The 25,762-nt window shown below is 38.0% G+C and overlaps 1 protein-coding gene across 8 annotated transcripts in view; it reads left to right on the top strand.

The window, feature by feature from the left end:
• TRPM3 (transient receptor potential cation channel subfamily M member 3) overlaps positions 1–25,762 on the top strand; it is a 488,292-nt gene that overhangs the window by 387,386 nt on the left and 75,144 nt on the right. For all 8 annotated transcript variants that reach the window (XM_048049695.2, XM_066988522.1, XM_066988523.1 and 5 more), the window contains exon 8: positions 3,932–4,055. In XM_048049695.2, the coding sequence (XP_047905652.1) occupies positions 3,932–4,055 (124 nt within the window). The remainder of the gene's footprint in view (positions 1–3,931; positions 4,056–25,762) is intronic.

Below are 25,762 nucleotides of genomic sequence, written 5' to 3'. Positions count from 1 at the left end.
AGAAGGACGTCATGCTGCTTGTTGATGATAAGCTCAACATGAGCCAGCAATGTGTATTTGCAGCTCAGAAAGCCAAACATATCTGACCTGTATCAAAACCAGCATGGTACGCAGGTCAAGAGAGGTGATTCTTCCCCTCTACTCGGCTCTAATGAAACCTCACCTGGAGTTATAGAATCATAGAAACATAGAATCATAGAATCATTAAGATTGGAAGAGACCTTCAAGATCATCTGGTACTGCAGGTGTACTGTACTGCGTATGGATGGGATTGTTCAGCCTGGAGAAGAGAAGGCTCTAGGGAGACCTTAGAGCAGCCTTCCGGTACCTAAAGGGGACATACAGGAGAGAGACTTTTTGCCAGGGCATGATGTAGTGATAGGATAAGGAGTAAAGGTTTCAATTAAAAAAAAAAAAAAATGGGTGGGAGGGGGTGGGAATTAGATGATCTTTAAGCTCACTTCCAATCCTTTCTAGGATTCCTTCTATGAAGCACAGAGAAATTATTATTATTTGAATAGAATGAAGGAATAATTACATTTATTTTCTGTCTCTTCTCATTAAAATGTTGTGTAAAATATGTGGACTCAAAGGTAGTAGAAATTCATTCAGTACCATGGAGTTGTACCACTGTGTCTTATTTGCAATTCTAATGGAAAAAAAAAAAAAAAAGTCAGCAGAGACTCTCGTCATATTTCTGACATATGGTGTGATTGTCTACAGTGAAAACCATAATTAAAACAGAAAATCCCTTAAGCTTCCCATTAAGGATGGTAGGGAATTGTTTTCACATCACACTGATATTTTATGGATATATTTTATCTCAAATAAAAGTATAATGATAATTTAAAAAAAAAAAAAAAGAAAGAAAGAAAGAATTCATGAAGGTAAAGTTAGAAATAGATTATGTGCAGTTCATTGAATGGAAGTGTATCATTTAGAGAATTTCAAAGCATTTTGATAACTGTAAGTTAAAAAATCTATAATGAACTTACATTTTGAAATTGGGTTATACCATAATCATTATCAATCTCTAGTACGTTGTACAACTTAAATACTAAAAAGCTCTGGAGAAAAGTGACTAAATAATTTAAGAAGCTGGCTATGGACCAGATCTTTCAAATCCTCTCAGTGTTCACTACAAAATCATGTGCCATGAGGCTGAAAGACTGTGATGTTATTGAGGGGAGTGTGTATTATCTCCTCACATATTAGGCAAGACATCAAAAAAAATTATTTATGAAGAGGGAAGATGCCAGAATGCTATCATCTATCTCTACAGGATCAGCCAAAGCAATGAAGAAAGTTCTGCTTTGCTGTTTAATCTTCCAGCATATCTTGAACAAAACTAGAATGTCACCTTATTCAATTTGCTACTTCAACATTTTTAATGGATCCAAAACATCTTTCTCCCTTTTTTTCATGGTAAGATCATAAAGATCAACTTTGCACCAAAACTAATATTAATTAGATATTCCTTAGGAAAAGTGAAAAGAAAAAAAAAAAAAAACACTCTTAGGAAACTTTATGAGAAGAATTATTTATTTTTCCTGTAACTAAATGTAGGTGTATAAGAGAAAAAGAAAAAGAAAGGAGAAGAAGAAGAAGAAGAAGAAGAAGAAGAAGAAGAAGAAGAAGAAGAAGAAGAAGAAGAAGAAGAAGAAGAAGAAGAAGAAGAAGAAGAAAGAAAGAAAAAGAGAAATAGAAAAAGAAAATGAAAGGAAGAGAAAAAGAAAAAGGAATAAAAGGAATAAAAAGAAAAAGAAAAAGAAAAAAAAGAAAAAGAAAAAGAAAAAGAAAAAGAAAAAGAAAAAGAAAAAGAAAAAGAAAAAGAAAAAGAAAAAGAAAAAGAAAAAGAAAAAGAAAAAGAAAAAGAAAAAGAAAAAGAAAAAGAAAAAGAAAAAGAAAAAGAAAAAGAAAAAGAAAAAGAAGAAAAAGAAAAAGAAAAAGATTGTGCTTTTACTCAGTGTTTATGAAAGAAAATTTCCGTTACTTTATCCCAAGAGAATTCCAAACTTGAGGTTCCATATTTAAAAAAAAAAAAAAAATCCATGAGAAAATAGGATATCTTTCATCACTGAATCTTCAGAAATGTTTTGTGAAATTCTTTCCTGTTTCAGGTCTCTGATTTCAGATGTTTCCTAATGTGTGGGGTTTTTTTTCATACATTTCACATCATTTCCAATGGAAATTAGAGCTTTATTTAAATTTCTGTTTAGTCTCCACTTCATGTTTTCAGGAAATTTGTTCTTCTGGTTAATCCGTTATTTCTTTCCTAGTTTGAAATGTGGAACATTTAACATGTCTAACAATTTATACTTAGAATGATAACTTTTACCTCCACTATCTCTTTAAGATCAGAATTCTTAACAAAAACAACTTTCCAAATTTTTTAAAGAGCCCTAAAAAGAGGGCTTCAAAATTTATTTTGCATGTGACCTACTAATCTGCAACTTGAAATACACTAGACTAAGGAGACCTAACTTACTGTAATTAAAGTGTACTCTTCAGGGTGTCAGCCTTTCCCAGTTGATTCTCTTTAACATGAAGTGAACATATATTTTTGCCTGTGCTCAGACATCTAATTTCATGTCCCCACTTGCTTGTAATATATCTTCTTCTATACAGGAGTTGTTTTTTCAGGTTGTTTTTTCCTATAACTCCACACAGAAAATCCTGTGCTGCTAGGTCTCATTGCCATTCACAATTCCCATTTGTCCCCTCTAAGAACATGTTTGCTGTAGACAGGAAGACTAGATATTTAAATCCCTTTTGAAATTCAATTGTATAGTGAATTTCCTGCAGTCCAGAGTACAGGTAACATTTACTAACAGTGTGAAATGAAAGAAGGTTTGGTCTTTGTTCTCCCGAAACAGTTGCCATAAGCCAACACTGACATATTGTGCTGCTTCTGATAATTCTTTTTGGTTGCTGCAGAACTATATCTTTGTTTATCTTCTATCATAAAATGTGAGTCATGAAGATTCTTTGATTTTCATTGCCCCAGATGATCAACAGTGACTTGTGACTCTGCGATCAACATTGACTTGTGACGTGATTCTTAAACATTTTGCCTCTGCTAATTTTAAAGTTTCTTTTTTTTTTTTTTTAGTGAGAAAACTGCTATAGCGTAGAACTTTTGTACATAAAAGGAAAATATTCTAAATTAGAGCCCACTAATTTGTAAGACATTGAGGACTTCAGTGTTTCACCCAAAACAGACTTGAGGAATAGACTTTCTGATATAAAGGACTGTGGTTCAAGTACTAATATTCCATCTTATATCTTTTCTTTCTGCTCTTGAGCCATTTTTTGCCAGCAATAACATTAGTAACTAGGAGGAACATAAAAATGGTTTAAAATTCTGGAAGATCAGTAAATCAAAATGGCTTCTTTGGGTGGATTCAGGATCAGAGTAAGTTTTTTATGCCTTCCTTATTTGGTTGAAGCTGTTGAGATACTCAAGCTAAAATCAAAGACACTGACAGCAGAAATGTTCCCAATTTCACAAAATGAACTGTGAGTTGAATTCTGCTAACTCATTGATAGAAAGAGGTCCTCAATTCACATGTTGGTCTTCCTCAAATCCAGACTGTCAGTCTGGCACCTGTTTTTGTTAGGAAATCGCACAGAGCTGACCTTCTGTCATGCAGTACATGTGAACTGAAAGAAAAACTTTGGAGATGAGGGACCCCAGCATGATCAATATGTTTTTCTAGAACAGTGTTTTCCAATTTTGTTCTGATGCTCTCAGAATTCCTTTTCTTTCCTTCCTTCAATTCCTTTCCTTCAAGCCAGTCCAGAACAGACGGCCCTGCTTTATTATCTAACTTTTATTTCTTTGACCCTTGCCTGAAGTTACCATATTCCCTTATGTCTCAGTAACAGAAATTTACTTTTTCTCTATTTTTTTTTCCTTTTTGAATTTCAGACTTATCAATGAGTCTTTGAGGGACCAGCTGCTAGTTACCATCCAGAAGACTTTCACATACACTCGAACCCAGGCACAACACCTCTTCATTATTCTCATGGAGTGCATGAAGAAGAAGGAGCTGGTATGTTTACACATTCCTTAGGGACAAAGACAAAGCTCAATGCATTGTTTTGATTGAGCTTTTCAGGCACCTGTTGAAGTATTTCACAAAGCTGTTGACTGTGATCTACATTCTAAAAGGATATTATTCTATATTATGGTGACTTTTGTTTGTTTTGATCTGTTTTCTTATTTGAAATGATTTACTCCAACTTTCGTAAGTTCCTCTGCATTTACTTTTACATGTCAAAATATAGCTAATAGTATATGTATATCATTAGTTTTCAGTCATCCTCAGGTATATTGTGATTAAAATTCTACTCCTTTCAAATACAAAAAAAAAAATGTTTATCTGTCACCCTTTACTCATACTTATTCTTTCATACATATCATAAGATCTTTCAATAATTTCTAGGAGCTCTATGAAAGTACTTTTGCAGAAGCAAAATCACACTTTAAAGCACTTGGGATTAAACTGAGTCTTTTATTTTTATTTTTACTTTTATTTCTTAAAAACTGACTGAGCAGACAACCTTCCATTTTGTAATATAATCCTTCTTAGCTTTGTTTTTAGTTCATATTGCAGCTTCCTGAAATTCCAGACTGAAGGCATGCTGCAGCATTTTGTGTAGGGTAAAAACCAAGAAGAAATATTGACTCAGATGTTTTACAGATTTTTTGTTTTCTGAAACTATTGGAGTTTTCTGTGACTTCATCCTCTGCAATGCCTTTTAACTTCAGTTGAAAATATGGCATATAATGAATAATACCACGGAAACTTGATGGGAAATGATGATTAGGAAGTGTTAGTAAAAATCTCCCTTCTAGTCAGAGTTTTCAGAATAGAAGTTATTCTTTATATGGTTTACCTCACCAAGTTTTCACAAACAAGCAGTTCATGCATCCGTCAAGAAGTGGTCGGTCTTCCTCATGCATAATTAACCGTTTACATGTATCACAATCACCAGAACATGTAACCTAGGCAATGGTAGGAGAGAATTCCAAAGACAACATTGCTGGGAAGAGCTGAGAGCAGCATGCAGTTCTTCTGTGCCATTGCAAGGTAGATGGTTGGTGAAGGTGAGCTGGGCACATGACCATCAGCAACCTCTGCTGGGTTCTTACTCATACTGTCAGAATTCATACTGTATAACAGACTCTAAATTATTCACAAGCAGTCTGTGCAGCCCATGAGCTATAGACTGGTCATCCCTTTCACAGATGAACTCCATAAAAATAGAGTTATTTTTCTTTTTGTATTATTCTAGCAACATTCTCTTTACATTAAAACTCTCAGGAAAAAAAAAATGTGATCATGCTACAGAAATTCTTTTCTTGTCCAATTGTTACTGTCAAGATATACCGTGACCTCCATGGCACTCAAGTCTGCTTCACATGCAATGATTTTTGTAGTAGCTATATGCAGAGAGTAGAAGAGCTTTATAAACTGAGTGAATAAAGAGAATTCCTTAATAAATTACTCTCCAAATCCAAGCCAGACCTTTTTAATGTTGAGTTGCTCTTACTTTCTTTTCATCACAGCAGATATGGCTACCACATAAAAGAGTAAAAACCAAACGTAGCTCTTTTCTGAAAAGGCTGCCTTACTGCAGAAGGCACAGGAAATTAACCATTTTTTTTATGCCCACACATGCAGTCTGTCTCCAAACACCAGATACCCACAGTGAAAGACATTCTTAAAAATTTGGACATGCATATAATATTGTCCACAGGAGAAATGTGAAGGAAGAAGGTGCTGGAGATAGGCTCCACTCCTGAGGTACTCTCACTGAATGGCCTAGACATTTAGTCTCGCTGCAAGGCCTAGACACCTTAGTAGTTCTGAACACACTGTTTTCATGCAAGTCTAAGCTTTTGAAAATATTTCTTTATGCAGTAATGTAGCTACTGTATCAAATGAGGTGCCATCAGTAGATACATATAATAAATAAAATCTTCACTCTATATTACTTGTTAGACATTTCTGTCAACATCTTAATAATACTAATAAAGAACGAAAATAATAATAAAATGCATATGTATATGCAGAAGCAGTGTTCTGCATGCACATATATAAATCCTATTTAGAAGATGGCAGAAAGGAATAAGGGAGGGAATGTAAAAGAGAAAGAACAAGGGCGGCAGGAAAGCAGGAAGGAGAGAATGTGACAGAGAGAGATGGAATTAACTGGATGGGAAGAATGCAATTCTGGATTGTTCCAGACATCTAAAACAGAATATGTTGTCAGGCTTTGAACAACCTTTACTCCTGTAAAGTTAACTGTGAAGTTTTTGTCCACAGAGTTCACATCAGGATTTTTATTCTGTGCAAGACTGTACCTTTGTTACAAGTTTCTTTACAGCCATGTAACCTGTCACCACTTACATTCTTTACCTATGTGTCTTGTGAAGAGCCATCAGCCAGGAGATGATTGGCCCATAATTAGGTGTTCTGAACCTGAATTTATAACACTTACCCAACCAAATGTAAAGTGTACGCACGAACACAAGTGTTTCTCTCTGGTATCTTAGTTGTACTCACTGATATTTTTAACACCGGTATGACAGAAAGATTTTATGTCTGAGGTGTGGTTGCTGGCCTAATGGCTCCTTTAAGACTCATACTATTTTATATGAATGTAGAAGAATGACGATTTTCATAGAATCATAGAATACCCCAAGTTGGAAGTGACCCATAAGGATCATCAAGTCCAACTCCTGGCACCACACAGGTCTACCCAAAATTTTAGACCATGTGACTAAGTGCACAGTCCAAACACTTCTTAAACTCCAACAGGCTTGGTGCAGTGACTACTACCCTGGGGAGCCTGTTCCAGTGTGCAACCACCCTCTCAGTGAAGAACCTCTTCCTGATGTCTAGCCTAAACCTCCCCTGCCTCAGCTTGACAACATTCCTGCGGGTCCTACCACTGGTGACTAAAGAGAATAGGTCGGCACCTGCCCCTCCACTCCCCCTCGTGAGGAAGCTGTAGACCGCAATGAGGTCTCCCCTCAGCCTCCTCATTCCAGGCTGAACAGGCCAAGTGACCTCAGCTGCTCCTCATATCCCTCTAGGCCTTTCACCATCTTCGTATCCCTCCTCTGTACACTCTCCAACAGTTTCACAAACTTTTTGTACTGTGATGCCCATTTTCATAATGATGAAGTAATCATTTTGTAATCATTGCCAGAGTAGATGGATGGCCTTAGAGATGTGAAGTATTCCCAGGAGTGAGTGGAGACTTCACTGGTTCTACATAGCCCGATGTTTCATATTTCCACATCTGTCCCAGCTCTTGTCCTTCCTCAGCTTTGACCTTCTAATTTGGTTTGTACATAATACAAAATACTGCTTGGTGAACAGACTTCATCATCACCCTGATCTCTCTCTCAAAAGAAACAAACAAAATAAGGGAAAACACTTTTTTCCCTTAGCAAAAGGAAGATGTAGATAATTGTCTCTTATGAGAACTCAGCATCAGCCAAACTGATCGTGACTATTTTCGTTAAGTTCATGGGTACAGTGTACCTGACTGCCTAACTTTGGTACTGCTGAACTCATAGAAAGCAAAGACGACAGTGGAAGAGAGACTGGCAGTATTACAGTATGCATCCTAAACAGATAAGTGCAAACACATATAGGTAGGAAAATGGTAAATACAGATGAGTCACAAATGTGAAAAGGAAATGTGAAAAGAGAAAATAGAACACAATTTAATCTTTGGAAAGGAACAAAAAGCTGTCTTGGAAAGCAAGTTTTCCTACTCTGCCTACTTAGAATGTATAAAAAGACTGTCGCCTCTTTTATAAAACTGATTTGAATGTGGTGATCGAAGGGAAAAAAAATGATAAGATATCAGACTTTTCGAGTTCTGACATTTTGAGCTTCACTCTTAAAGAATGAATTTTGTGCACAGGGATTGTCATTATTAGATGTGTAATATTCCATTTGTTTGCTGAACTGTAAGTTTATTAGATGAATTCAATCTGAGTACATGAGCTAGATAATAAGGTGAGGCCATTGCAGATGAGAGAACTAAGTCTGTAAGGTTTGCAGCACAGAACAAATTTTACTTGTCTATTTAATGAGTAGGTTTGATTCAATTGTAAACTTAGTTATGATACTGTTGCATGCGTCTGCACTTACATTCAGAAACTTATTTGGACCAAGGTGATTAATAAAGTATAGAGCATAAAATTCTATTCAAAATTAAGAAGACTATAAATGTATGACTGTAGGTTACAAGGGCATAGAATGTTTTTCTAATGTAATTTATGGAGATTCTCTGCTGTTACTCTTAGAATTCTTAAAAAAATATTTACCCTAAAAATTTCCTCGAATAATGGCATGAAGGCTCACCAAAAACTAACTGTAGAAGAAGCAGTATTGTAAAGTCCAAAAAAAACTCTTTTTTAAAAAGTACTGTGAATATATTTTCCCATCTCATACATGAAGCTCATGAGAAGCTAAAAGAGCCCATTTTATATCTTGCCTGACACTGAAAAACAAAAACAAAAACAAACCAAAAAATAAAGGGGGGGGGGGGGGGGGGGAGGAGAAAGAAGGAGGTTTTAGGAGGTTTTTATGAACTGAAAGTAGAATTTTTCCACTTAGAATATTTGCACCCATATTGATTAGTCCAAAGGCACAATAAAATGGAACTGGAATTCCAGAAATTAGCACAATAATTGTTATAATAATTAATTATTGTTATTGTTGTTGTTGTTATTGTTGTTGTTATTATTATTATTATTATTATTATTATTATTATTATTATTATTATTATTATTATTATTACTATTATTATTATGTGGAATTTCTTCTCAGAATTCAAAGAGCAGGTCATTGCAATTCACTGCCTGAGGACTCAGCCTGTCAAGGCCTGGTAGTGGCCCAGTTCTGCCCTAGCAGCTGCAAAGGGATTCCCTCAAATAACTGGATAGCAGATAATTCACTTCAGATAGACTCTAGAAATACGTTGTGTTGGGTTATAGTTCAGAATTCTTGTTTCTTGTATCTGTGTGTCAGTACTTATTATTTGTCCTTAGAACAATAATTCTGGTGTTTGAGTTATCTGACAAAAACAGGCTGGTCTACTTTTTTAGGAGTACTGAATAATTTTGAAGCTTAGACTGGCATATTGCTGGAGTGATTTGTTCCTAAATCAGTGGAGCAGACAGAAGCAAAAGGAAGCTTGTTTGGGCAGGGTCTGGGAAAGGCCACTCTGGCAAGCCAGAGAAGTACATGTCCTGGAAAAAAAAAAAATAGTGCAACTAGGTAGGTTTGTCATAAAATGATGTTTCCCAAATAGTCATTTGAGAGTTAACAGACATAATCTTATATCCATTTCATAGAAGAGGCTTTTGCCATGAAACAGGATAGGTCCAGTCTTGGTACCTTAGTAATTAAAAAATAGTACATTAACTCTGTACTGCCTGTTGGTTAAATTTGTTTTCTTATTGCTTGTTTTCTTATTGTACAAGAAGGGTTTGTGGAAAAGAGATTATTGGTAGTGGGCATAGGTTTGTATGTGCCTGGAGCTCATTTCCACATAGATGCCACAGATAAAATTTAATTTGTTTCTTGCTACAAGAGAAACAAGAAAATCCCATTGCTATTTCATGTCAGCAAAAAACAGATATTTTTCCTTGCCTCTCCTATTCTCAGCTATTCCTGTGGCTTGGTGCATGGTCATTGTGATGAACATAATGGCTACCTGAGGACAAGTGTGACCTTATAGCTGTTTTGGTTTTGTTTCTGGTTTGTTTGTTTGTTTGTTTTTCCTGAACATATAACTGGTCATTCCAGTTGTCTTCATGGTTAACTTGCAACTCAGGTACTGTCCAATTAAACAATTCAGGTGTCACTCTGAAGTAGCTGGCTGCATTGGGAAGAGACCTGGAGAGCCTGTATAGTGAAGATGCTTAATATTTATTGCCTTTATCCTTCAGAGGCAGATCCAAATTGTCCAGAAACGCAAAGATGCAGTTTATAAGCAACCTGTATTGTAAGGCTAACATTTTACCCCAGTACTACCCCAGCTTTTACTCGTTATATTGGTTATTTGCCCAAAGTACTGAGAAGCTGCTGAGTGATCTAGCAGTTTCTATCCTATCTGGACTACCAGTAAGACTTATTCATCTCCGGTGGTTTCTAATCCATCTGACTGAAAAGGCTGGAGCGAGCCTGTCCACATTTCTGGAACAGTTCTGAAAAAAGCTTATATGTCAAACATTGTAATTGTAAAAAATGGGTAGTATGTTTAATTTCTTTGCTAAGTATTTTGAAAATAATGGATTACAAGGGGAGCAAAAAAAAAAAAAAAACCTACTATAATAATGGTTGGGTTTGATTATCTTGAAGGTGTTTTCCAGCCTAGATGATTCTATGATTCTATATACTAGCTTCAAAACACAGAAAACACAGTGTGTTTTTAAGCTGGATGTAGAGGTTCAGAGAATTAATATGCTAATTACCCATCATCTGGATGTGTTTATTAATGTACATATAGACATGTTTGAATTAAATATTAGCTAAATCAAATGGACTTTTAAGAATTTTCCAATTAATTTTCAAATTTTCTATTAATTAATTATTATTTATTTCTTTGGCCCTTCCCGAAGGCTAGAAATTTCATTCTAATCCAATTTTTTTAAATAAATTGGGCTTCATAAACAAATCATTTCAGCTAAGATTTTGTAATGCTAGTGGAGTATTTTTCATAGAGGCAGAAGAGGGAGTGGTGACTTCTCAAACAGCAAAAATTGTGGTTCCTGCAGGAGTATAATTGCTGTGAACACCATGTAACTTGGCAGTAAAGATCTGTAGCAAAGGAACATCATGTCGCTAATGGTCTGCTGGTTGCTGGAATTCTCCTCTCGCCCATGGAAACATTCCATGAGATTTCCAGCATAAAGCGTACTGACGTTAATTAGTCCTCTGTGTCCAAATGGAGGGGCCAGTCACCTTCAGTAGTGACTGTAGCAAATCTCCTAATTTTGATGATGGTTAAGTCTCCTTTGCAGTCAATGCAGATCAAAAGCTTTAGTCTAGTATGTAGGCCCTACTTCTGTAAGTAAGTCTTAGGGTTCTACCCAGTAGTTCTGCATTCTATAAGCTTTATTTGATTCCTTTTTGCTAAGAAGACAATATCATGTTTTTTTTCTTCTTCCACCAAGAAGTCAACTGGGCTTTGCCATTGACACCACAGAGAACAAAGTCTGTGCAAGGACAAGTCTGCTTTTTTCTTGTTGCTCTTGTTTTGTTTTTGTTTTGTTTTGTGTTTGTTTGTTTACTATTATTATTATTTCAGAAATCCAGTGAACAAGTTCAACAAGCCAAACAGTTACTTAACAAAAAGAAAAAAAAAAAGTTGTATTACACCAAAGCCTTGAACAGCTTTTGATCCTAGCAGCTGCTTTTCAACTGCTGGCAAATAAAGTAGGGCTTCTGCTGACAAAAAGCCCAAAAATGTGAAATCAAATGTCAAAGCAAAAGTGTGCAACTTGTGATGAGAATTCTGGAGAAAAAGTCTTAAAAGGAGCAGCTGAGGGAGCTGGGGTTGTACAGCCTGGAGAAGAGGAGGCTCAGGGGTGGCCTTATCACACTCTACAGGTACCTTAAAGGAAGCTGTAGCGAGGTGGGTGTCGGTCTATTCTCCCACATACCTGGTGACAGGATTAGGGGGAATGAGCTAAAGTTGCAGCAGGGGAGGTTTAGGTTGGATATTAGGAAAAACTTCTTTACTGAAAGGGTTGTTAGGCATTGGAATGGGCTGCCCAGGGAAGTGGTTGAATCACCATCCCTGGAGGTCTTTAAAAGACGTTTAGATGTACAGCTTAGTGATATGGTTTAGTGGAGGACTTGTTAGTGTTAGGTCAGAGGTTGGACTAGGTGATCTTGGAGGTCTCTTTCAACTTAAATGATTCTGTGATTCTGTGATTTAGTCAGTTATTTGGTTCATCTTAAACCACTGTGATGCCATGTTCGGCACAAGTCTGGTGCTATTCTTTTGTGACACCAGCCACCTAGAGGGCTATAGCAAATATCTGGTATGTTATTTACAGTCACTAAGTGGACAGTTTTAGGTTTATTTGATGCATTCTGCATACACAATTATCACAGGTGTAGTCACCTATTAGATACTTACTACAAATCTCTCATTTTTCTATGTATTGCATGATTAAATTTGCATCTTTTTTGCAGATTTAGATTTAGATTGTTTCTTTTCCTTTAAAAATATGTTGGTAGGAACTTCCATTAAACCATTTACACTATTAACAAGTGTACTTGGTCTGGCTGGGATGGAGTTCGCGTTCCCCACAGCAGCCCACACAGTGCTGTGCTCTGCACTTTTAGCTAGAACAGAATTTTGCAGTAATGCCTTGTCTATTGCTGAGCAGAGCTGGCACAGCACCAAGGCCATCACTCCAACACTCCATAAAGCCACTGGGCTGAGAGTGACAAGAGATGGGGAGGGAACACAGCCAGGGCAGCTGACCTAAACAAACCAAAGCAATATTGCGTGTCACGTGATGTCACACACACCAATAAAACCTCTGGAATGGGAAGAAGAAGAAGGGGGTACTCTCATGAAAACACTGGTCTTCCCAAGCAACTACTGTGTATACATACAGGTCCTGCTTTCCAGGAAGTGGTTGAACATCACTTGAGGATAGGAAGTAGAAAATATTTTTTCTCCTTTTGCTTCTGTATGACCTTCTTTTTTTCCTTTCCTTAAACTGTTCCTATATCAAAAGTGCAAGCCTTTTTTCATTTTTCCTCCATTTCATTTTTCATTTTCTCCCCCTACCTACCCCTTTACATCCTCATCCAGTTGAGGAAGGGGAGTAAGAGAGCAGCTGTGTGGTACTGACACTGCTCACCAGTGTTAAACCACCCCAACAAGTAATTATGCAAAATGCACACCAAGCCATTATACAGCTCTGTCAATTGTCTCAGTAATGAAAGTTAAGGCAGAACTGTAGCATGTGGCCAGCAAGATAATACAGGCAACAATATAATACACAATATAATACAAACCAATATTTCCAGTCAGGAAGTTGGAAGGATTCAATGCAGCGTGTACACTCCACATAATGGAGTGTAAAAAACCTTTCTCACTACCCATCCCAGTCATGTATGACAAGTTGTAATTTTTTTTTTTGCCATTCTTAGAAAATATAATTTCTCTTTCCATGGCTTCAGGTGAGTCATGTAGACCCATTCATTAATACTATAATATATTATTCATTGATGAGGAGCTCACTACATGAGATAGATACAGCAGCATCTGCCAATTTGCCATCCTGTAGAAATATTTAGAGAAGCTCATGTAGATCAACTGAGCTTCTTTTTCCAAGTATTACCTGCTTAATATCAGTACCAAGACAGTTATGACACTAAAGGTTCGTGACTAATTTTGCTGCTTGTTTTCTGTGCTTCATCACAACATTATTGACAACCTAAATCCAGAATAGACACACACCTGTATCATCTATAACAAAGCAACCTGGGCACCCATATTCTGTCAGACTATTTGTACAGATGTTGCACAGAAAAAAAAAAAAAAGGGTGAAATTTGGGTTTAAAATAGAGCAAGAGTCCCCAGTCTTAATATTGTTGTTATCCAATCAGCTCACCACACTTCCCTCTAAAACCAACATTTGAAGATGTATCTGAGCATGTAAGTCCTACAGACAGCATTGTTTAAGGCAGTAGTTTGCAAGACATAATTTTTCAGTATATACAGCAGTGAGAATGAACAAATTGGACTTTTGGTCTCTTAAAATAAGAGAATATTAGGTTTATCCATCTCAGTGGTGAGCTTTTTACATCATTAATCTCTTTTTTATTAAAATTTGCTTTGAAACATTATTTAGTTTTTCAGTGGTTAGTATCCTTGAGCAAGATAAAGGTTATGGGTTAAATTATCTAAATAAAACCCTAGAATAACATTAGCTTTCTTGGCTGGTTTTTACAGAAATAGTACTCTACCAAGATTGTTAGCTTAGCAGGAGATCAAAGACACTGCAGGTACAAGGACAAGTGCCAAAAGGGATGTATTTATTCAACTGTAACACTGGCTAAGGCTGTGAGTTGCTGCCAGTTCCTAATTTCCCAGAATGATTTAAAGGGACTTGTACGGGGACACACACTTATAAGATGACCTGAGATGAATGAGACTGTAAATGTAAAGTAAAGTTCAAATGGCATGCACATGGGTGTCTCTCAGCAGGCCAGACACACGCAGGCAGTTAACTCTGTTAACTATGACCTCCTCAGTTAACTCTGACCTCCTCGGTCCATGGCATGGGTGCCTGTTTGTTTGTCAGAAGAGTACATTCTGGAGTAAACACTAGTTTGATGGGGTTAAATAGCTAAATGGCTGATGCCTATCATCTTGTTACCCCAAGCCATTTCTCTTCCTAGTTGTTCTCAACCAGCTCCTGTACTGCAAGCCTTCATGGAATTACAGAATCGTAGAATCATAGAATGGCTTGGGTTAGAAGGGACTATAAAGATCATCTAACTCCAACCACCCTGCCACTAAATCAGGTTGGCCAAGGTCCCATCCAGCTTGGACTTGAACTCCTCCAGGGATGGGACATCTACAAGTTCTTTGGGGAACCTCTTTCCAGTGCCTCACTACCCTTACAGTGAAGAATTTCTTCCTAATGTCTAATTTAAATCTATTCTCTTTTAGTTTAAGACCATTCCCTTTTGTTCAATCATTATCTACCCAAGCAAAGAGTTCCTCCCCATCCTTTTTATAAGACTCCTTTAAGTATTGAAAGGCCGCAATGAAGTCTCCCCAGAGCCTTCTCTTCTTTAGGCTGAACAGCCCCACTTTTCTCAGCCTTTCTTCATAGGAGAGGTGCTCCAGCCCTCTGATCAACTTTGTGGCCATCCTCTGGACCCACTTTAACAGGTCCATATCTTCATTGTGCTGGGAGACCAAAACCTGAGTGTAGTACTCTAGGTGGGGCCTCACAAAGGCAGAGCAGAAGGGGACAGTCACCTCTCTCAGCCTGCTGGCCACTCCTCTTTTGATACAGCCCAGGACACTGTTGGCCTTCCAGGCTGTAGGCACACACTGCCAGCTCATGTCAAGACTTTCATCCACCAGAAGTCACTCTCTGCAGGGCTGCGTTCTGTGGGTTCTTCTCCTAGTCTGTCCTCATGTCCAGGATTGCCCCAACCCAGGTGCAGTACCTTGCACTTTGACTTGTTGAACCTCATTAGGTTCACATGGGCCCACTTTTCCAGCCTGTCCAGGGACCTTTGAATGGCACCTCTTCTTTTGCTGGCAGCTGTACCACTCAGCTTGGTGTCATTTGCAAACTTGCTGAGGGTGCACTCAGTCCCATAGTCTATGTCACTGATGAAGATATTGAAAAGCAGCAGTCCCAAGACAGACCCCTAAGGGACACAGCTCATCACCAGCCTCCACCTGGACACAGAACCATTGATCACACCTCTCTGGGTACGACCATCCAGACAATTCCTTATCTTCCAGATGGTCCACTCTTCAAATCCATTGAGATTTTCCAAATTAATGATTAGGATGTTGTGTTTGACCATGTCAAAAGCCTTACAGAAGTCCAAGTAGATGAAATCGATTGGTCTTCTCTTGTCGAGTGATGAAGTCCAGCAGATTGGTCAAGCACAATTTGCCCTTGGCGAAGCCATGCTGGCTCACATCTTTGTCTTGCATGTGCTTTAACATTGCCAAGGGAGATCTGTTCCATGATCTTGCCAGGCACAGAGGTGAGTCTCACTGGTCTGTATTTCCCAAGGTCTTACATTCTACCCTTTTTAAAACTGGGTGTGATGTTCTCTTTTTCCTGTCACTGGATACTTCACCTGGCAGCCATGATTTTTCAAATACGACGGAGAGTGGCTTGGCAACTACATCAGCCAATTCCCTCAGGACCCTGGGATGCATGTCATCATCATATAGACTTGTAGTTGTGTCAGGAGGTCACAAATTTGCTCTTTACTTACAGTGGGAGGGACTCTGCTCCCCCAGCCCCTGCCTAGATGTTTGAGGACTCAAGAGGTGTGGGAAGCCTGACCCCAGTGAAGACTGAGACAAATAAGTTGTTAAGTACCTCTACCTTCTCCTCATCTGTTGTTACCTGTTCTCTGTATTCATTTGTCAGAGGCAGTACATATGTGTGTGGAAACACATCTGTGTTTAGCATCAGAATATGCTGATGCACAGTAAATTAAAGAACAATATCTAAATTCTGTTTCTCTGCTTATATTTTTTGTGAGTTACAATTTATATTTATTCCTGTTTCCTCAACATTAAAATCAAGAGCTGGTACACTGCCTGTATAGAGTGATAAATTGCCTAATGTAACAGTATGAAAACACAAGGGAAAAGGATTGTTTTCAATGTTTTTACCTCCAAAACTTATTTGGGGTCATTTATTCTACTGCAAATATGTATAGAATCATAGAATCACAAGGGTTGGAACAGATCTCCAAGATCATCTGGTCCAACCATCCCCCCACCACCAATATCACCCGCTAAACCGTGTCCCTAAGCACCACATGCAACCTTATTACATTTCAAACTGTTGGCAGTGCTGTAAGGCTTAAAAAGTATGTGTACACTGTAAGTTTTTTACATGGGACAGAGCTGTGACATTTCCATAGCATTCTCTCACCAGTCATTAAGAGGTTGACACAGCTGTCTCAGTCTCAAACAAAAGCTACCAATTACTGGAGAAACCAAACACTGACAGTAATTTCTGTAACATGATTTTCTGTGCATCTAGATGGCTCCTCATTTGCAGAATTGCTGCCTTTCTTGTAAGCACTGATTTTTTTGTTTGTTCTCTGCTTGTTACCAGAAAATGAGTCTGTGACAAATTGTTGGATCAAGCAATTGTGTGTTGCAGTGCTGCCACAAAGCAAAAGAAAATGTAAATAATTTTGAAACTTTGCAACCAACATTCAAACTTCTCCCCTCATGTGTATGCCCCCTCTTGTTTCCTCATTTGGAATTCCCTTTTTTATTCCTCAGAATAGCACACCACTTAATTTAGGTTTTCTTTCCCTAAACATAATTCTCTCTAAACTTTCTGTTCCTGAATTTCCTCTTATTTGGCCACCCTCTTTCTTCTGCAGTATTATCCATCTACTTACCTGCTCACTTTGATCTTTGTTATGCCTCCACAATAAGCAGCTTTTCCTCTGAGCTAAACAGGATTATTTATTGCAAGGAAAAAAGAAAATGCTTTTCCCTATTATCTGAGCCATTTTGAGACTTTGCATAACAGACCTCCTTGTTTTATTAAAGTCTCCTTTTTCTTTTCAGAGGAATTTTCCTCTGAAATATTCAGGTAGGCCTAGCTAAATTATAAATGTCAACATGCACTCTAAAAGGAACTGCCTATGTTTCTGAACCTGTCCTCTCAAACAGGTGAGTTTCAGGCTCTATTCATAATTGTATCTGTGTTTTTTTGTGTGTGTGTGTGTGTTTTCTTTTTTCTTTTTTTTTTTTTTTGTAGAAAAGGAGGTGTGTTGTTTTTCTGACCAAGACGCAAACAAACATCAACTAGTGAATTTGCCATAGGTGAGATTTAAGGACATTCAAAAGATTGTATGGAGATAGCAAAAAAAAAAATCTTTTAGAGTAATTTGAAATCACTGTGTTTTCTCCTGATGTGACAGTGAAATGGCAGTGAAAAACAATCCCATCTCTAAAAGCATGAATAATTTGGAGCATTCTTAAGACGCTAAGAATACAGTATGTAAAGAGAGTAAGAGAGTACTGTTGGTTGCTTTCTCTGCTGCCATCATTTCTACCCTGCTTTTTTCTCTCTCTACAGTTATCCATTATGTAGTCAGCAGGCACTGTCAATCTGAGGTATAGAGAATGATATTTCTTTTTTTTCTCTTGCCTCCATGACAGTGGGTAAAATGCTTTTCAGTGCAGTTGTACATTCTTCCTGCTGATATGATGTTGTATCCTCTTTCTTCAAACAAATACCAGCTAAAAATCTGAATATATTTCAGCTTTTTTTCTTACTCTGAAGGGGCTGACATTAAGCTCACTGAAAAAAAAAAAAAAAGTGTTGGGAATGAAGGAAGGAAGGATTTACTTTTGGTTAGAAAAGGCATCAGAAGAACCAAATATTCTGATAGTTGGAAATAACCTTTTTATCCTGTGATTAATTTCACCAAATGTTATTTTGAACTATTGCAAAATATTTGTATGAAATGAATTCCCATAGCATGACCTGGAGAATCTGCAGTTAGTGCTGGCAATGGCTGATATCTCTACCTATTGCTCTTGCTTCTCCTTCTAGTGGTACAATCAGCTTCATCCATTTAGAATATTAACCTGTTCACCATGCCGCAGTCCATTCTAAGGAAAGTTTATCATTCATATATCCAACGAGGCCTGAAAACAGAAAACACTGACAGACCTATTCTGTCTCTTGCTTTATACTTCCTTTAAAGAGGAATCGATAAAGCAAAACAATTTTTGTGCCAAGGATTTTCCCATGGGTGTGTATGACTTGCTGATCAAATAACTTGAATTGTGTCTGTCTGCTGCACCCTCTCCTGCCTTCTCCAATACCCCTGCTTCACCCAGATTAGTAAGGGACATAAATACGAACCATTGTAAAGGAACTGGGCAGGGGAACCAGTACTAATAATTCAGAAGTTTTGTGATTAGAATACTGCAATCTATAATACTTATGTGCTCTGAAGTGTCTCAATGCCCGTGCAACTTCAGGGGTTGAATCACCTATGACTTCGTCTGCCTTCTGTTTGACCACATCTTCCCTCTTCAGCATCTATTTTATGTATTTTCTTCCTAGTTGGTCCTTTGATTTGGCAGCTCCCATTAAGGAAACTACTTATACTCATCTGCATACTCACAGCTCTAATCTGTATTTCTAATTTATATGCACACAAAACTTGGGAAATCCTAAATGCCAATGTAATATCTGTGTGTGCCAGTATGTCACTTAGTTCTGAAAGTATGGCTCATATTTATTGCTCTCAGGTAAAACAGTATTGCTTGACTGTGCCTATAGAAGTGCAATGCAGTACCAGCATGAAGATAAATGAATAACCGGATTCATCATATCAGGTTAAACTGACCCTACTGAGCCAGAAGAGGCAAAGGAAAACTGAAATAAAATGAAATCTGACAAACAAGAATGAAGCTGGTGCTAAACAAAACACACAAACAAACTAACAAACAACAACAACAACAACAAAGAGCTGTTTTAATATAACTGCTTTTAATAAAGAGTCTAAGGTCAGATAATCTCTTCCTCTTGCTCAGCTCTGCAACTACCCCACCCTTCAGATTTATTTCTATCCTGCTAATTTTTCTTCTTCATCCCTTTGTTTTTCACTTGCTTTCTACATGCCTTGCCTGAAAAGTAGTTTTCTACCCTGCTGGACTGTAATTATTGCTGGCAAGGACCACAATGTGCTGCAATCATTGTGCTTGCAGAGGTTTGTTTTGGCTCAGTGATTTCCTAGCGCATTTTCCTAGGAAGAGATAGGACACAGCTAGGGTTTTGTTGTTGTTGTTGTTGTTTTCATTTTTATTTTTCCTGGAAGTTACTGCTGTTCAGGTTAAGATGTTTCAAGAAAATCTACAGTGAGATAGAGAGAAGACCACTCCAGCTTTGTTTTGTTTTGCTTTGTTTTGTGTTGTTTTTCTTTTCCTGCTTTTAAGAACAAACCTCATCCATTTCACTCAGGCAGAATTTGTAGATGTAAATGAGAAGTAGTCTTCTGTGCTGTGGTACCCTCATTCTTTCCTTTCACTATAAAACTAAGACAGCATTTTTCCAGGTGTCTCTCAATCTCCTCCTCCTGTGAGGAGCCCGGCAGAGATGGTGATCTCTACTCTGTCCCCTCTTCCTCCCCGCTCTTCATCTTCCTCCTACAACAAGCTTATCAAGGGACTAGGAAGGTCCCCTGTTTCACCTGTAAATATTAAATTCAGCCTCTCACAAACACAAAAACATTTAAAAGTGAACAACCTGAGCTGTTATCTACTGTACTTTACATGTAGATCACTGTGGGCATATCAAAAAGAAGTCAAAATTTATAGCTACATTTAGTAAGAAAAGAATCAGAATGCCCATGCAGCTCGTTGGTGCAGCTTTTATTGGTGTCTTAGAGCTATTCTTGCATGTCTGTTTCAATTGTGTTTTCATCTGAAGATTTAACTCCTTCAGTGCAATGCAATACATTTTTGTATTTGTAAGGAGTGTTAACATCAGCTTTTATATATTTGTAAAGAAGAGAAGAAAAATAGATTAAAAAGAAAAAAAACTTGTGCTGTTGTTCGAATTCACACTTGTACACTGAGATGCCTCAGGCAATTACCCAAAAGAACCATTTCAAGCCAATAAATTGGGTGAACACTGAGGAAGGAAAAGAAGAAATCAAAAAAAAAGACCAATCCCAAAATACCCAAGGTAGTCGGTGAGGAACAGAAAAGAAAAAAAAAAAAAAAAGAGTTCTTTTAAAGTAATTGAGGTTAACATCAACAGTTGAAACTACTGGCTACATGGACGTAATAACATGGCCCAAAACATCTGGGCAAAAAGGAGTACTTTTTTTTTCTTCTCTGAACATAAATTGTTTTTTTTTGTTTGTTCCAAAAAAAAATAGCTGAGTAAGTTAAATGGTAGTTTTCTTTGTAATATAAGGTTATTATGAAAATATAGTAAACTATTTTATAGATATAGTTTGAATCAGATCAGCATAAAGAAAATTTCTCAGTTTAAGCTAATCTCTTTCACAGCAGTTCCAAAGAATGCCTCGGGTTAGTCTGACTGCTACTGCAACTCTTGCCACTACTTTTATTTTTCCAGGGCAAACAAGTCTTAAGTATGCATTACTATTTTAACTTTGTTTTTTTGTTTGCTTGATATTTTTTTTGCTTGCTTGCTTGTGTTGTTTTGTTTGTTTGCTTGTTTTGTTTTTTGTTTGTTTGCTTTTGTGTTGTTATATATATATAATTTTATATATGTATATATTATGTATATAATTAAATGGTCTGGATCTCAATGCCTTATTAACTTATTTCTCCTTTTAGTTTTTCACTGAGGCTGTACAGAGGCTACAGCTGTATAGAAGGTTTAAGCAGGACTACACTAGGTTTAATTAGGAGGCTGGTCTTTTTCAAGATGAATGGCTCTGAGGAACTATGTCACTTCTTTTTCTTTAAAGAAGTAAAGCTTTCTTTTTTTGCGTGTCGGTTATCAAGTGGGTTTCTAAGTTTTTGTTAGTAGCTGTTTTTACTTCTCAGAGGCAGATGTTCATCCAGTAAAAGGTAGCTGGGAACAGAGTTTACTGACCCAGATGTTTTCCTCTAGCACTGAAGTTTTATGTATGTTGGTGCAGTAGCATCTGTAAGCCATTTTAACAAGGCTCTGGTCAATGTCCTGCTTTAACAACATCAATGTGTTGTTTATCAGTTGTCTACAACGATTTATCTACCAACATACTGGGAAATAGCACCCGGTAAGATGTCAAATACATTTATGATTCTTGAAACTAGATGAGTAAATTACAAACACAAAATTCTTACTCGTTATTTAAAGGAAAAGAAATCATCAGATGGGTAGACCTCCAGCAAAATGGACAGATTTATTTGTTTGTTTGTTTGTTTGTTTGTTTATTTTGAGACACAGAGATATTGAACATTTCTGAGTGTAAAGTCTGCATAAATACTATAACATATGTCCACGTGTCCTCAGTCCTCCAACTACATGAATTAAAGAATGCTAAAAAACTACAAAGAGTACATAAGCAGAGAAATTAATCTGTATTTTTGGAAAAATTTTTGTCTCCTTATACTTGTAGTTATAAAATTCAGAAATAAAATTAGTGCTTTCTTTATGTCAGAAGAGTGTCTAGCATAAGGCTATACAATCTGATCCAACAATGAACCGTGTAACAATTTTCTGTTTCTCTCAATGTTTTATGAAGCTTGTTTATTTTCTCTGGTTATTCATGTTTTAAAGTGACAGAGAAAAAGACAAAGGGGCAACACCTGTGTCTGCATTTCTAATAGAAATTGTGAGAATAGACAGGGGGCATATGCAACCCTCTTCATTAATGAAGTATTCAAGCATGATTATGGAACCCTGATGTAAAGCTGCAACTGGAGTAACATTCCAGGTCTGTTCAAGATGCTGATGATTCCTCACAGTCTTTTGGTCTGGCACAAATCTTCTTCAAGAGCTAAGGCGGGAAAAGGAAGGGTGTGGCCAGTGGAAGTAAGGTCAGGCTACCTGGGAGGATTGCAGAGATGCTGCTCACCTTTGTAGGGAGAGAATTTGTGTGGCCAAGGCTTAATTAGAGCTGAAGCTGGCCAGCAGCATAAAAAGGCTTTTCTAACTTTGTTAACAGGAAAAGGAGGATGAGAGCAAACATTGTTCTGATACTTGATGAGGACAGTCACCTAAGAAACAGGGACACAGACAAAGCAGAGGCATTTAATGCATTTTTTGCCTCTGTCTTCAACACCAGTGATGGGCTATAGGACCCCAGCTGCCCTGAGTTGGAGGACCATTACTATGGGAATGATAAACTCCCAGTTAACCCCAAACTTGCGTGGGATTTGCTTCTCCTCCTGGATGCATATGTCAATGAGGACCAATCAGATTGATCCCAGAATACTCAAGAGAGCTGGCTGATCATAGAATCATAGAAGCATTAAGGTTGGAAAAGACCTCCAAGATCTTCTGGTCCAACCATCACCCTACTAACAATGTCACCCAGTAAACCATGTCCTTAAGCACCAAGTCCAACCTCTCCTTAAACACCCCAGGGAAGGTGATGCCACCACCTCCCTGGACAACCCATTCCAATGCCTGACTGCTCTTTGTGAGAAGAAAGGTCTCCTGATTTCTAACCTAAACCTCACCTGGCACAACTTGAGGCCATTCCTTCTAGTCCTGTCACTAGTTATCTGCGAGAAGAGGCTGACCCCCAGCTCCCACAACTTCCTTTCGGGTAGTTATGGAGAGCAATAAGGTCTCCCCTGAGCCTCCTCTTCTCCAGACTAAACAACGCCAGTACCCTGAGCCACTCTTCATAAGACTTGTGTACCATCCCTTTCACCAGCTTTGTAGCCCTTCTCTGGACACGCTTCAGGGCCTCGATGTCTTTCTGATGTCCTGATGTCCTCACAGGACCTCTCTCAATTGTTTTCAATGGTCTTGGGAGTCCAGAGGGGTCCCAGTTGACTGGAAGATGGTAAATGTGGTCCCAATTTTCAAGAAGGGCAAGAAAGAAGATCCTTAAAATTAGAGGCCTGTCAGTCTCATTTCAGTGACTGGTAAAATTATGGAGAAGATTATTTTGGGAGTTATTGGAAAACACCTTAAGGACAATACAGTCATTGGTTACAGCCAACATGGGTTCACTAGAGGAATGTCATGTCTAACAAACTTAATTTCCTTCATGACAAGATCACCCAGCTAGTTGACCAAAGGAAGCCACGCAATGTAATCTTTCTGGATTTCAGTAAAGCTTTTGATACTGTCTCTCACAGTATCCTACTGGACAAAATGACCAGAATATAGTTATATAAAAGCATAATAAGATGGGTGAACAACTGTCTTATGGATCTGGCCCAGAGGGTTCTTATAGATGGGGTTATATCAGGCTGGTGACCTGTCACTAGTGGGATTCCCCAGGGCTGCATTTGAGGACCAGTCCTCTTCAATCTTTTCATAAAAGATTCGGATGCAGGACTTGAAGGTTTTTTGATCAAGTTCATGGACAACCCTAAGACTGGGTGGATCTGTTGACACCTTCAAAGGTGGTGAGTCCTTGCAGAGAGATCTGGACAAATTATAGAGCTTGGCTATCACCAACAATATGAAGTTTAACAAGAGCAAGTACCAGATTCTGCACCTGGGAAACTTTGGTTATAAGTGCTGACTGGGGGATAAGATGCTGGAGATCAGCCCCTCAGTAAGGGATCTGGGCATTTTGATTGACCGTAAGCTGAACATGAGCCAGCAGTTTGCCTTGGCATCCAGCAGAGCCAACAATATCCTGGGGTGCATCAAGCATGGCATTGCTAGCCAGTCAAGAGAAGTGATTGTCCCACTGTATCCTGTGCTGGTGCAGCCTCACCTTCAGTATTGTGTGTAGTTTGGGGCACCACAGTATGAGAAAGATATAAAACTATTTGACAGTATCCAAAGGAGGTCTACAAAGATGGTGAAGGGCCTAGAGGGAAAGACATATGAGGAGCAGCTGAAGTCACTTGGTTTGTTCAGCCTGGAGAAGAGGAGACTGAGGAGAGACCTCATCGTGGTCTACAACTTCCTCACAATGGGGAGCAAAGAGACAGGCACTGATCTCTTCTCTCTGATGACCAGCAATAGGACCTGAGGGAACAGCTTGAAGCTGCGACAGGGGAGGTTCAGGAGGCTGGGTATCAAGAAAATATTTTTCACCATGAGGGTGGTTGGGCCCTGGAACAGGCTCCCAAGGGATGTTGTCATGGCACTGAGCCTGCTGGAGTTCAAGAATCATTTGGACAATGCTCTCAGACACATGATCTGATTTTTTTTTTTTTTTTTTTTTGAGGTGGTCCTTTGGGGACCCAGGAGTTGGACTAGGTGATCCTTATGGGTCCCTTCCAACTCGGATGTTCTATGATTCTATCATCTCTGAAGATGTCCAGTAGTGGAAATAACCAATATTTCTGGCAAAGATACAAGGGGAACAAGACTATGGTTGAAAAATGCTGCAGGTCAGGACTAAAATTTCATCTACAGAATTGTGTGAAAAATCAGTTCAAAGGATAACTAGCTGTGAGAAGTTTCTCCTAAAAAAAGGTTCATGAATAAGAGTGCTAAGGTGCTGCATGTTGTCCAAAATCTTCTTCATGACCTGTGACCATAAAGAGAGCATCTATGGACAGTCAGAGTTAGCCTAAACCACGATGAGCATGCCTGTTTTCTGTCCTTAAAAAAATAAAAATAAATAAATAAATAAATAAATTGTGCATTCAGAACAGGTAAAAGTCCACAGGCAAATCTTTGAGCTACCAACTTTGTAGCATTTTGAAAGGGATAACCATGAGATTTTGCCTTGGTCTGTCTAAAATTCTAGTTCAGTCTTGGGTATGAGCCCCCAGATGATTGTAAATCTGTTTTGAGTCCAAATGATTTTTCTATTCCTGTCTCTAATTTGGTTATCTTCTTTTTCTTTATTTTAGTGCTTGGGTTATGGCTTGACCTCTTGCACATTATAATAAACTAACAGTTACCATCTAAAGGTAACCTTTTTATTCAGATGCAACTAAATTTTATATTTCTACTTTATTTTTTATACAGTAGCAATTTATTCTGCTGGAATGGGTTGATTTTTCTGAGGGAGAAAAGGATGAAGTGAAAAGGCAGGAAAGAGAAGTTGGAATTTAAGGTTATATGTGGTCCAATACATGCAAAGTTCTTCACTTAGTTTTCCTGTGATGATAAGCTGTTCAGTGTTTGCAATTTATGTGACACGTTTTAATTAAGCTGGGAGTTCACTGAGCAAAATTTTGGCTTAAGATGTTCTTCATTCTTCCACTGTAGATTCTGAACTACCTTAGTTGAGTATTTTCAGGCTCCCATGAGCTGATTGCTTTACCTGGCCTTAAAGAACAAGAAGGGCATTTTGCCATGTGTTGGTACCACCAAGTCCAGAGCTGCAAACAGCAC

Source organism: Anser cygnoides, chromosome Z (assembly GCF_040182565.1).
Source record: "Anser cygnoides isolate HZ-2024a breed goose chromosome Z, Taihu_goose_T2T_genome, whole genome shotgun sequence".
Lineage (NCBI taxonomy): Eukaryota > Metazoa > Chordata > Aves > Anseriformes > Anatidae > Anser > Anser cygnoides.
This window is presented reverse-complemented; position numbering and strand designations above follow the sequence as displayed.